The sequence below is a fragment of the Thamnophis elegans genome, chromosome 8 (genome assembly GCF_009769535.1).
Source record: "Thamnophis elegans isolate rThaEle1 chromosome 8, rThaEle1.pri, whole genome shotgun sequence".
Lineage (NCBI taxonomy): Eukaryota > Metazoa > Chordata > Lepidosauria > Squamata > Colubridae > Thamnophis > Thamnophis elegans.
The window spans coordinates 23,742,092-23,756,394 of NC_045548.1; the positions used below are offsets into that span (position 1 = coordinate 23,742,092).

The following is a 14,303-nucleotide window of genomic DNA, read 5'->3' on the forward strand; positions in this document are numbered from 1 at the left end:
ATATGCAACAGCTCTGAAAAAAGTGACTTATAACATTTTTCACACTTACAACAATTGTGGCATCCCCATGGTCACATGACCAATATTCAGATGCTTGGCAACTGGTTCATATTTATGACGGTTGCAGTGTCCCGAGATCATGGAATCCCCCTTTGCTATCTTTGGAAAAGCCAGATTCACTTAACAATTGTGTTACTAATTTAACAACTGGGGCAATTCATTTCACAACTGTGGCCAGAAAATTTGTGAAATGGAGCAAAACCTACTCAACTGCTTCACTTAGCAACAGAAATTTTGGCTAAATTGTGGTTGTAAGTCGATGACTACCTGTACTTTGGATACATCATGTGAAGACAAACTCTGGAAAAATCTGTAATGAAATAATCTGCTAAACAAATAATTCCCTCGCCACTGTCAAACTATTCACTAAGGCTGCATTACTATTACTATTAGTCTTCTCATCATTCCTATCACCCATCTCCTCCCACTTATGACTGCATGTCTGTAACTTTGTTTCTTGTATCCTTATGATTTATATTGATGTTGTTTCCTGATTGCTTATTTGTACCCTATGACTATCATTAAGTGTTGTACCTTATGATACTTGATGAATGCATCTTGTCTTTTTATGTACACTGAGAGCATATGCACCAAAGACAAATTCCTTGTGTGTTCAATCACACTTGGCCAATAAAGAATTCTATTCTATTCTATTCTATTCTAATGCTGAAAAAAAAAAAGACAAGAAGAGGACCAGTAGCAGAAAGGTGGTTGAACTCAATGGTGATAGCACACTACCACTGGAGGTTCTGAAGAAACAGTTTACAGACAAATGGTCATAAAGAAAATTCATGTCACCATTAACTGTGACGATATATGGGAATAATCTTGAAGAGATAGGAAAAGGACCCGCAGCCTCCTATCTCCCAAGGTCACTTCCATATACTAGTATGTTTAGAATAAACACCAAGATAATGTTATATCATATTTTGCCTGAGTAGAGTATATACATGTTGAGGATAATAACGTATCTAAGTCTGTGCAGAGTAAACTTTTCTATCTGAACTGATAGTGAATGTAGGTTGAAATAAATTCATTTATGTCTAATATTAGGTGAAGTTCCACTTTATTAGTTTGGCTCTAGGGTAGCCTTAGCTTAACATATTGTGTGAAGGAGGCTAAGCATAACATAAATATTTATTAAAAGTCACCCATTTCTCATTTTGCACCTGTTTCTATCCTAGTTCTTGATAAGAATTATACAATATTACTTGAACCAATGCATCCCTAACCCTAAACAACAGAACTCTAGAACTCCAGTCCTGAGTGGCATTGTTTATCTCTGTTTCCTTATGCATCTGTTTTTATGGTACTCAAAGTGAGTAGTGTATATTATTGTTTACTCAGACTGATGCTAGTTCAAAGGCTTTGGGTAATTGTCAGGGTCTGCTGTGCTTAGACAAAACACAAACCTAAACTACATTTGATGTGAATTGATGTGAATTGTGCCAATAGAATTCCAGTCATTTTATGGTTCAGTGTCTCATACAAACCCACAAAGATGTGTTGGAAAAGCCATAAGTAGATACAAGAAGGCAGTACTGTATAGTAGAACAAAACATACATCAGGATCTTGTGCACTTGGTAGGAAAAGAATTGCAGACTCATCTTAATTGAGGAATGAAGTCTAAGCGATAAGGCAGACTTCTTTCTGAAATCTCAGTGGGGAAGGCTTTGATGTGTGCTCGGTTTTCTTGCCACAAAACATTGATATGGTCAGGTAATACAGGTAATCCTCAACTTACAACCACAACTGAGCTCAACATTTATGTTGCTAAGTGAGAATTTTGTTATATGAGATTTTTTGCCCCATTTTATGACTTTTCTTGCCACAATTGTTAAGTGAATCGCTGCAGTTGATAAGTTAGTAACCCAGTTGTTAAGTGAACCTGGCTTTCCCATTGGCTTTGCTTGCCAGAAGGTGGCAAAAGGGGATTGCATGACATTGGGACACAGCTAAGGTCATAAACATGAACCAGTTGCCAAGCATCTAAATTTTGATCCCATGATCATTGAGGGGGGGGGGGGAACCGGCTGCAAAGTCATAAGGGTGAAAAACGGTCCTAAGTCCCATTTTTCAGTGCCGTTGTAACTTTGAAGGGTCACCAAACCAACGGTCGTGAAGTCGAGGACCGTACCATCCTCCCGCGCGCAGGATAATACAGGCCCTTCTTTTGCCCCATCTTGCCGCGCTAACCGGAGGCAGCCGAACTGGAGAAAACGGTCGGTGGCAGCGAACGCCATTGGGTTGCTATGAAGTGAATCCCGCCTTCCACAGTCTCCGCCCTCAAAGCGGGTGACTCGCCGAGCGGTCCGCAATTCTTCCCGGTTGGATTCTCCTCCCCGCGGGATTGGGCTGTCCTGCACCGCTCACGCGCTCGGCTGCGGTGGCTGCTTTGGCGGAGAAGGAGGAGTTTGGGGCGAAGATGAAGGCAGCGGGCAGCAGCTGAGGCGAGGCGAGGGGCGACGGATAGAGAAGCTCGCGGCCGGGGGTTTCTTCTCCAGCAAAGGGAATGGCTTACGCCGGGGCTGCGGGCGACGAGGAGCCTTCGTCCGGCACCTCTAGCCGCCGAGAAGACGAGGGCTACGGCGGAGGCCAGGCGGCTGCGATGCTGCGGGAAGCCCTCTCGCTAGAAGAGATCCTCAAGCTCTACAACCAGCCCATCAACGAGGAGCAGGCGTGGGCCGTTTGCTACCAGTGCTGCGGTTCCCTCCGCGCCGGGGGTCGCCGCGGAGAGAGCCTGAGCCGCCGGGTGGAGAGCCCTGCCGACATCCGGATCTGGAGGGATGGGACCGTCACTTTGAATGGAAGCGGCGCCGCTCGGAGCCCGCTCGGAGCAGGTAAGGATGGCGCCGGTCTTAGGGCTCAGCCCGGCCGCTTCCCTGGTCGGCTTTGATGGGGTTGGGTTGGGTTGGGTTGGGTTTTTTTCGAGGACCCGTTTTCCCTCCCTCTCGCCCCGTTTCCTCCATTTGCTCCCGTATCTTGATCTTGCTGCTGGACCCGGTTGGTCAGTAGCATCTAAGGGGGGAATCTCATCCTACCTTCAGCCCGCGGTCCATCAACATTTCTTTATCCGTTTAAACTCTTGTTGCTATTTTTTTTAATTTAAAAAAAGGAATATGGATTGCCTCTGTTAGTGAAATTTCCCTCCCCTTCCCTCTCCTCCCTCTTTTCTTACAGCACAAAATTTCTTCTGGTTATACAGCTTGTACTTAAAATTTGCCGCTTAGCCTTTCTTCTTCATCCCTTCCTCCTCCCTACAATAACGCGCCTCTTTTTTATTTACACGTATAAAAAAAGGAAGATTTCACCATTTTGACAACACTCCCCTCCCCCAATGCTGCATTATGGCTGATATATAGGCAAACGCTTTTGAGTCTGCAGGGTGGCCTGAGGAAAGGATTTGTACAGATTGCATTTTGGAATAAAGGACCTTAAAAAAGTGCAATTGCAATGTTATTTCCAAGGACCACAATATGGATGACTATAGTTGATTTCAGTAAGCTAAGCCTGTATCTGTGTTTACCAGCATTGCTTGGGCTTCTTGCTCAAGCTAGAATTTTCTTTGCTTCCTACTTGATGAAAGCCTGGAAAAGAAAGCGATGCAAAGCTGCTCATATAGGTCAGCATGATGGTGGGGGAGGGCACTGCAAAGCAAAACAAAGAGAGCAGCTGTCAGAGTCCCGGCATGCTGTTAGCAGAGGTTTTAATGACTACTGGCTGTGTGTGTGTGTATGTGTGTTGTATTACATCCATACAAATCAGGTTGTTGATACTTTTGAATGCACATTCTATGGATGTAGCAACCTGATCTTATACTTATGTGTAGTATTTCAGGTGAGAAATTTATGTTCATGTTCTAATATCTAGAATATCATATTCTAATCAGTAATTGTATATTGAAACTAGAATATGGAAAGCAAGCTGAGAATGAATACAGGAAATAAAATATGACTTGTTAAATTCCTCTACCAAGAGTGTACTTATGGATTATATGCCAGACAGGTTCAGCAATTATGTATAATTTTCTCTTCATGTATGTGAGTAATAAAATACTATATTTACTTAGATCTGCTTGGGTTAGCATCTGACTATAGTAGTCATTATAAACATACTTTTAAAAGTAATGTCAACATCCTAAACCGATGCCAACTCAACATGAAATCATTCTGTCAATAAACAGATTATGTCTTTTTTTTGTCAATCAAACACTACATAAGAAATGTGATACATGCTGCATATCATAAAGATCCTAATTTTAAAATGGACACCTAGTGAACGAAACAGCAAGAACTAATAAGTCTTCAAATTGGGGGATAAACTGAATATGATGTATGATTTTTATACTCTATTGTATGGAGAATAATAGGAGAATTTATTGTAGTTAATATCTGGTTAATATTGGCCCCTCATAATCTTAAACATTAATTAATGAATTCTTAAATTCTAATACACATGTTAAATTAACATTCTTATATTAATTGGTTAGAGAACATAATAGCTCTACATCACAAGCACAGGTAATTGTTTTTATGATTCGTCTCCATGTCTGGGATTAGGGCACAGAGTTTTCAGATGAGGGACTGTCCCTTCTGTTCAGGTTTTTGTACCAATGCAGTGAATAACAAAAAGAATTCCTCTTAGCACTGGTCTATAATACTTGAAATAATTACTGTATCCCTTTTGTCTTCTTTCTTTTAGCTATTATATTACTAACTTCCATATTAGACTAAGATTTTAAAATATATGGAAACTCTGGAAATCCCCATGCAAACAAGTAGGGTAAAAGAAGTCTGAATGTGTTCAAGTGATTATTTTTGCATAGGCAGACTATTAAAATTAAATATGGAAGAACACTGCAGGCATTCTAATTAGGCTGAATTTATGTTGTGAGTTTCAGTTTATAGCCAGCACTTCTGTAATGATCAAAGAAAATTCTCCCTTTTAAAAAAAATGTAACTACGTGGAATATTTATGCTTGCATTTCACAGTGCATGTTGTTTATATTCTTGTTAATACTTTCAAAACATGTCAGTGTTACTGTGGGAGGTAAACAGTATTGTTGACAAGTCCCGTTACCTATTTTATATATATTTTTTAAATATTACCTATTTAATGTTGTACTTACAAAGCATTCTACTGTCAAAAAATTATAATGAGACACTGCAACATCAAATATATTATGCTCTGTATCAGAATGATTGCCAAACATTGATAAATAAGATGCATTACAAACAGCCCTTGACATACAACAGTTCATTTAGTGACTGTTAGTGACTGAAAATGATAACAGCGTTAAAAAAAAGTGAATTATGATCATTTGTCACATTTATTACCGTTACAGCATCCCCCAGTCACGTGATCAAAATTCAGACACTTGGCAACTGATTCATATTTATGACGATTGCGGGTTCATGTGATCACATTTTGGGACCTTTTGACAAGCAAAATCAATGAGAAACCAAATTTACTTAACAACTATGTTATTAATTTAACAACTGCAATGATTAGCTTAACAATTACAGCAAGAAAGATTATAAAATAGGGCAAAACTCATTTAAAAACTGTCTTGCTTAGCAAGAAAAATTTTGGGCTCAGTTGTGGTTGTAAGTTGAGGATTACCTGTATTTCATTTATATGATTTATTCAGGGTTTTAATTTAGAAAGCTTTAAAACATTATCTGATAATTGCAGAAAGATCTCAACATTCCTATACCATTATTAATCTAGGTCCATCAAAATAACAGTAAGTCACAGGTTTTTAGTGGATTGTTAAATAAGCCACAATTAGTTGGGATATTATTGTTTACAAATGGTTATATTCACATAACATACATTATCAGACAAAAGATACTACAAGTGGATTAACTTAGTCTTAAACATTTCTAAAATAAAACAAATACTTTATTTACAAAAAAAATTAAAAATAAAAATGTGGCAATTGGTAATAGAAACTATGTGGTAGTGAAAAATAAACTTATAAAGAATGTTATAAGATAAATAACAATTGCAATAAGTTTTATGTTACCATGTGACTACAATTATTTTTGAGTTGTTGAATACAAAGGCTTTAGAATAAACTTTTATGGAATTGCTCTGATAGCAATGTCTGTATTGGTTCTTTTTCTTAATCGGAAAAGAGGGAAGAACGTACAAATATTTGTGTTCCTTTATATTGTTTTTAGGAATGTTGTAAATCAAATGCTTCAATATTTTCTTTGAAAATTATATATGTCATAAAATTCTACAGGCAAGTTGAGTGAATGAAATAAACTTCGCTAGATTAAAGAAATTCAAATAGTTCAAATAAAGCAAGTCATGTCATCTTACAAATTTCAAGAGAAAGAAAATTGCTAGGAAATTTGAATTTTGGGGATAATATATTTTTGAGATGTTATTAACTAATATAAAACACATAGCCACTAAATCTCACTTTATTATAACCATTCTGCTTGGAGTAATTCCTTTTCCGGCTGTCTTTTAGAGAAGAAATTCCACTATCCTGTCCTATCCTTCATGTCTCTGTAAGTCATTAGAAGGTGCTGAGCTGAAAGAATAACTTTCATTTGAGGAAAATTAAGTATATATCTTTCCTGCATCATTCCCTCAGGTGAAGAATGCTGAAAAAAAAAAGTAAGGAAATTGAAAAACAAGAGGTATATAAGATGTTTTTAAAACATAAGCTATATGCAAATGATTTTATAGAGTCTTTGCAATAGTTAAGAACAAGCTTGGGGATGTGGGGATGGGAAAAATGGATTTTTCATTTTGTACCCTTGGCAGTTTATGAACTCATAAAAGATAATATGATTGACTGTCTAGGATCAGCAAAGTAGCATTCCAAGCCACATTTTCTTGCAAATCCAGTTCTTTTAATATAATATAAAGCCCAAACGCCTAACATTACATTTTCTCTCATTAAATATTGCTGTCCAGGCTATAAGCAGAGAACTTGTATAACAGGAAAGATGCACTGCAGTAAAGTGCCTGAAGAACAAATTACTGTAGTCCAGTAATTTCAGGGCTACTCTTTTCTTAAATCACTGTTTTGCATTAAATACTGAAAATGTTCTTTTAAGTAAAATACGTGATGTAAAGCTGCAGCATCTGAAATATATTGTACCTTGTATTCATACAATATGAAATAATTCAATTCCATGGGATTGCATAACTCATTAAACCATAAACTTATAATACTCCTTGGATTCATTATACAGATTAGTGATCACATTTTAGCATAGTGTTATGGCGTGGTGTGAATACAGGCTTCAACCTGAATCTTACCCATATTGCTAAAGGAGATAATAATTCAATTTTTGAATGATGAAGTATAGTGTAACTGGAAGGGACACCAGGTTAGGAAAAATTGACATAATGTTTAATATATATGGCTGTGTTCTGACTTAATCTTATTGAGCAGTAATTCTAAAATAAACTCCTCCACCCCTCCATTTTTTTCTTTATGGGAAAAATTATATTTATCCTTTAGTATAGTTTGTCCTTTTTCTTAAAACTCCCATTTCCTGTTTTTAGAACAGTATATAGAAACATAAATCTGACAGTTTTAAATGTAGCCTGCACATTGGATTATAATGTTTCAGAAGGAGAGGAAGCAATTGGAGTAAACTAATTCTGTATGTGGCCAAGAGCCACATTTCATTCATGGGGACATTATAAATCCTCATGAATGAAATGTGGCTCTTGGTCACATACAGAATTAGTTTACCTCAATTGCTTCCTCTCCTTCTGAAATATGCAGCCCTGGAGAGCTAGCAATGCAGCTCCGTGAGGTGATAAACTTTTAAAATTGTTATATGATTTATATACATTAACTGTATTCTATATTTTATATGCAGCCCAAGACAGCTCCTCTTGATTTAAAGTAGCCCAGGCAACCAAAAGAGTGAACCATGGTTTACAAGTTTTCTGTATTACTGTATTGCAGTAATAAAATGTGTAACTAGAAATTTGTATTGGGCTTTTATTATTGTTTGCTGCGCTGTGCTAAGTCCTAGGTTTTTATTTTTCTGTACATGTTAAAAATAGTTTAATGTAAGCCTTCACTCATTCTCATAGAGGTACACATTTTCTTTCAACTCTTCTCCTGATCTTTAAACATAATTGGAAATTTCTCCAGTATGTTCTTGGAGATTCTGATAGAGAGTCCTTCATTTGTAGCAAAGCAATGCTACACGGTGGACTATCTGAAATCTATTTGTTTTGGATTTCTCTTTTTTAATTACATCACCAGTTGTTTTCAGGCAATGTAATTTTAAGGCACCAGGCTAGAAACCAGGACACTATGAGTTCCAATCCTTACACATGAACTTTGGCTGTGCAACCTTGGGCCAGTTATACTCTCTGTGTCCAACCCATTTCACAAAGTCGTTGTCAGGAAAAGAGGAGGGGGAAAGAGGATTTTATATGTTCACCATCTTGAGTTATTTATAAAGTAGTAAAGCTAAATAAGCTAAAAAAAACAAACATTACTAAAAAAAAAAAAAAATCCTAGGATATTTTTCTTTCACATTGAAGTTAGGAGATGACTGCAATATCACCTGGAAGATATATGATGATGACAGAAACTGCTAATCTGGTATCCCAAAATGAGCTGTGTCCAAACATCCTAAATCCTTCTGGAAAAGGGAATCGGAATCCCCAGCCTTCTGTCTTGTGGTTCTCAGTATAGTCAGTATACAGTAAACTGATCAAATTTATTTATATTTTGAAGAGCTGTCAAAATTTGTGTCTGATGCAATATCAGCTAGGTAAAATTACAAGTACAGTAGTTCTCAACTTGTAATTGTGTGTTCAATGACCATTCAAAATTAGGACAGAGCTGAAAGCAGGATGGTTACAACCAACCCTCTAGAGGCCTACCTATCCAAGCACCCCACAGATACATGATTGCAATCTGGGTGCTTAACAGCTGGCTAAGCATTACCAGTTGCTCTCCAACCCTTGCCGTTTCTCCCTTGCACCCTTATGCATCCCCTTGAACCTTTGTGCAGCTTCCCCAAGCCTAGCTGCATCTCCTTGGCATCCTCACACACCTACTGTACTTGCCCTCTTCCTCACCTGGCAGCGGCCACTTTACTTGCTTGTAAGCTATTTGGTACCTGCAACTTCCTGCCAGTTTCCCCATTGAGTTGACTATGGTGAGCCAATGAGAGTTGCTTCACTTAATGATGTGGATTCCGTTAGCAACAGTAGCCAGGACTGCAGCGACTGCCATCACTGAACAGACCAATCATGCTTTATGATCACACTGCTTTGTGATGGAAATTCCTGTCTCAATTGCTGTCATAAATTGAAGAATACCTATACTCTGACCTTATCCCTGGATATATGCCACAACTGAATTGGGGAAGAGGTGTACTCTAAAAAATTTCCATGCTCTTTTATTTCTACATCTTTGTTTGACATAAACAAAACCTTGGACATAATGGAGAATCTGATTTTGTTCTACCATTGCTCCACTTTCAGGATTATTAAGTATTAGGGTGATCATAGGAATTGACTGTTAAAACAATGACAGAAGTGCAGTCTTTAAACTTACTGTGATAAAAATAGCAAACATTTTAACTTTTGAGGTCTTATAACCTGTGTAATTTCAATAAGCTTCAATAAGCTTTGGCTTCAGTTGATTTTATTGAGTGTGGTATTTTGATTAGTGAAGTTTATTATTTTATTGCTTTTTGTGTTTATTTCTGTAGTTGCCTGCCACAGTCACTTGGGATTGGGGCAGAATGTAAATACAAATGAATACATACATAATATATTATTTTATATAAATAATACATTTGTATGATATTTACATTTATGAGTCAAGATAAAAAAGTTCTGGTTATTTCTTGAATCTGATTTGATATCACATGAAGCAGAGTTTGTTCAGTCATGAGTATAAATCACAGTTGACTGAGTAAGCCATAAACCACAAATTGTGAATCACATACAACAAAGCAAAAGACAAATCCCATTATTGCTTATGTAGTAGACACATTCTTTAATAATATCTTCTAAATGTGTAAACAGGATGTCAAAAAAGACATTTAAAAACATTTTTCTACAATTGTATATAAAAATACAGAATACTATGGAAATGAAAACACGTAGGTTGCATGGGACAATTTTTGAAAGTGTCGCCAAGACACTTCCAATTTTACGTGGGAGAAAACCCGAATAACTAAAGACCTACACACACACACACACACACACACACACACACACACACACACACACACACATATATATATATATATATATATATATATAACAAAATGTAACAAAAAGGCAACAGTAAAAAATATTGGGTTTCTGTCTGGATAGTCTCTTGTGACGAGCCGAAGGACAGAGAATGGAAGTAGTGATCTTCCTCCCATATTTGGGCATACCAGGGGTTGTGACTTTAAATATATACCTTTCACCCTGGCTTGGCTGATAAGGAGTCGAGCTCTGTAGCTCAGTGGTTAACACATCTGCCTAAGAGGCAATACAGCACAGGCTCGATTCCCAGTAAGGGTATGGCTAGCTGATGAGAGCTAAATAGCTTGAAATAGATCTATACTAGTCTCCCTTTATTTATTTATCAGCACAAATATAACAAATGTAACAAAAAGGCAACAGTAAAAAATATTGGGTTTCTGTCTGGATGGTCTCTTGTGATGAGCTGAAGGACAGAGAATGGAAGTAGTGATCTTCCTCCCATATTTGTGTGTGTGTGTAGGTCTTTGGTTATTCGGGTTTTCTCCCACGTAAAATTGGAAGTGTCTTGGCGACACTTTCAAAAATTGTCCCATATATATATATATATATATATAATAAAAGGAAAGCTAAGACTGATTAGGCCAGATGTATTCTTAATCACAAAGCCAGTGGGTTTGTAATATATAAAATGCTGTTCTTTTAACTTCCAAAGCTTATTTATGTATTGAAGATGATGGCTATACAAGCTATAATGGACTGTACCATATCAGTAAACATAGTAGAAAAAAATAATTATGCATCTATGACAGCAAATTTACAATAGTACTGAAGAACAATTACCATATTTTATAACAAATTACTTTAGTTGATACAAAATTTCCAAAAAGTGCTTTTTCTTCATGGCAGGAATCCAGTTATTTCAACTCAGAATGGTTTGCTTTTTACATAGTTAAAAATGGAAGCCAATCTAGGAGTTAACATTTTTTGAAGTTGGATCATTTTATTTTAATCATGCATGATAAAGGTTGAACAATACAAAATGTACGCTAGGAAAATAAATGGAAATATTTTTGTGCTCTGGAGGAGTATGTTATAGTTTTGGTTAAATATTATTCGGTTTCTTTATTAAAACCTCACACATCTTTTACAATTTAGAATTACGCAGAGCACCTCTGAAAATAGTTTATGCACATTTCTTCTATAGAGGAATAACCACTGAAAACAATTTCTATCCACAATGCAAAATGGAATTGCTGAGATACAAACTCAGTGTGAATTAGCTTTAATAATACAAACCAAACATCAATGGATTAAGCATTTTTCCTTAGAAAATGTGAAAGTAAATGCATTACATTATAGTGCTGAAATGTACAATAGAATATTATTATATAAAACCTAAGCAGTGGTTCTGAAGCAGAGACTTTTTATAGCTTTGGTTTCTGTAGAAATAATAAAGTAGGTGGGGTGGGGAGGTTTTACAATATTTTTCAAACTATAGATACAAACCCTCCCGCCGCAGCAACCAACCCTTAAAACGGCCATATCTCACAATATTTCATCAGTCTTGAGAATGCCATAATATGTCAGTGACGTGCAGTCAGGGGAGGCAGGGTCTCACCACTGTCATCATGAAAAGAAAAAAAAATTAAAAGGAAAAAGGTTGAGGTAGTTGCTGCCAGAGTCACAGTGGATGACTCTGCTTAGTGCTTCACTGTTTAAAAAAGCCTCTTAAAAAGGTGCCCTCTGCAGGAGGAGGCAAGAGAACCACGTGCCTCATTTATTGTATCTTTATGATCACTTGAGCAGAGCTAAGCAAGGGTTAAAAGCCGAAAACATCCTTATGTAGATGAGGCACGTGGTTCTCTCGCCTCCTCCTGTAGAGGGCACTTTTTTAAGAGGCTTTTTTTAAACAGTTAAGCAGAGTCATCGATTGGAGACTCTGGCAGCAGCTAACCCAGCCTGACTTCAGCAGCTCTTGCCTTTTTCTTTTTACATTTTCATCATGGGCAGACAAGAGCGGAGTTAAAATCCTCTGTGACACAGCTGGAAAAGGTATGTGGGTCGGAGGGAGGGGGGAGGAATTCAAAATTAATGTAATTTGTATTATTGTAAGTAATTTTAAAGTAATTTTAATTTTAAAGGCCCATAGGGCGTCCCTGCCACGTGTTCCTGCCACCGTGTCCACCATAGAGCGGGACGCATCCAAAGCCCTGCCGCTGGGTCCGCCATAGAGGGGACGCGTCCAAAGCCCCGGCACCGGTCTGCCATAGAGTAGAGCTCAGGCGGGCGAAAGGAAGCGCTTTAGTCAGTGGGGTGTGTGCCAGGGGGAGAGGAGAGAATGCCTGAACATTCCTCCCGGCAGGCACCCCACTGATTAAAGTGCTTTAGTCAGTGGGGTGCATGCCGGGGGGGAGAGGAGAGTATACCTGAGCGTTCTCTCCTCTCCTCCCGGCACGCACCTCACTGATTAGGAGAGAAAGCACTTTAATCAGTGGGGTGCCGGGGGAGAGGACTGCCTCACCAGCCATAAACTTCACCGCACGTCACTGGAATATGTTAAGATCTCTTGCAAAAGAGATCTTGCACTGGAAATATAGCAGAATTGCTCCATCATTTCACTTGATGGAGTTTGGTTCTTTGTTGTCCTGATAACTGAACTAATTAATCCATCTAGGGTTTGTTTTTCAGTTTTATAGTATTTGACTAGTCTAAGTCATGATTCTGAATTTGTACATACAGTGAAAATAAGAGACTGTCAGTTAAATTGATTCACTGTATCTGTCAGTTAAATTAATTCACTGTATCTCCCTACTGTGCAAATATAATGGGAATATACAAGGTCATTAAGATTTCACTATATAGAATTTAAAGCCTTAATTCAAATACATATGTTTTGGCATCTTTTGTTTTAAAAAAATAAATGGAGGCAATAATTTAGAGTCAGACTTCGGGAACTAATTCAACTAAGTATTAGTTTCTTTCCCCAAGAAAATCCTGTTCCACTGATCGTTGCCAGAAGAAAAGGCTTTGGAAGGCAAAAGAACTTCCCTCTCTAAAATCCATCCCATGGAGCATTCATTCCCTTTCTCTGTGTCAGGAGAGGTGATTCCTCTGTGCTTCTCTGTAAATAGGAGGGGGTAGAGCAGAAGTTTCTGGGAAAGTGCCCGTTTCTGTTCTAAAGAGAACCGCTTGGAAACAACTTAGAAAAAGGCTCTTTTCTTTGAGTCTGACAAAAGGCCATCTGCGAATAGCAGGGTCTTATTACTTTCTTCAGAGACAACATACTTCTATAAAACCCTGATTTTACCTCTTCCCCTTTCTTATGTAGACATTTTGGTTTTATAAATTGAATAGGAAATATATGGAATTGCACATGAAATAATGTGATTATAATGTTCTAGTGGTTAAGGCATCAGGCTAGAAACAGGAGACTGACTTCTAGCTAAATGATCAATATTGAATTTATAAAGTCTTCCTAAGGACCAGCTTATTGTTTTGCATTACATGTACATTCCTTTAAAGTGTTATTAATAAAGTCACTTACCTTTCAAAGAAAAAAGACCACAATCATCTGAGATCCAAATTAGGATCATGATCTATAGAGGAAGTGATATATAACTAAATGACCTATTTTGAACAATATCTTATTATGAAAAAGATATGAAAAAGCAGTGACGTGCAGTGAGGTTTGTGGCTGGTGAGGCAAAAGGGCAAAAGCCGCCCTATGTCGGACACAGCAGCAGGGCTTTCAGACGCCCCGGCACTGTGTCTGCCATAGAGGCGGGGCGCCTCTATGTCAGACACAGCGGCAGGGCGGCTTTTGCCTCTAGCGCCGGGGCGGCAGGGCGGCTTGAAAGTGGGCAAAAGCTGCCCTGCTGCTCCGGCGTTAGAGGCAAAAGCCCCCTGCCACTATGTCTGACATAGAGGCGTCCCGCCTCTATGGCGGATACGGTGGCAGGGCTTTTGGACGCCTCTATGGCGGACACAGTGGCAGGGCTTTTGAACACCCCAGCGCTGTGTCTGCCATAGAGGCGGG

At 38.1% G+C, this 14,303-nt stretch overlaps 1 protein-coding gene across 2 annotated transcripts in view; it reads left to right on the forward strand.

Annotated features, from left to right (window-relative positions):
- Positions 1 to 2,386: 2,386 nt before the first annotated feature.
- The window catches only part of SPIRE1 (spire type actin nucleation factor 1), a 46,692-nt gene continuing 34,775 nt past the window's right edge, over positions 2,387 to 14,303 (forward strand). For both annotated transcript variants that reach the window (XM_032223137.1, XM_032223139.1), the window contains exon 1: positions 2,387 to 2,901. In XM_032223137.1, the coding sequence (XP_032079028.1) occupies positions 2,574 to 2,901 (328 nt within the window). In that variant the 5' untranslated portion in view covers positions 2,387 to 2,573. The remainder of the gene's footprint in view (positions 2,902 to 14,303) is intronic.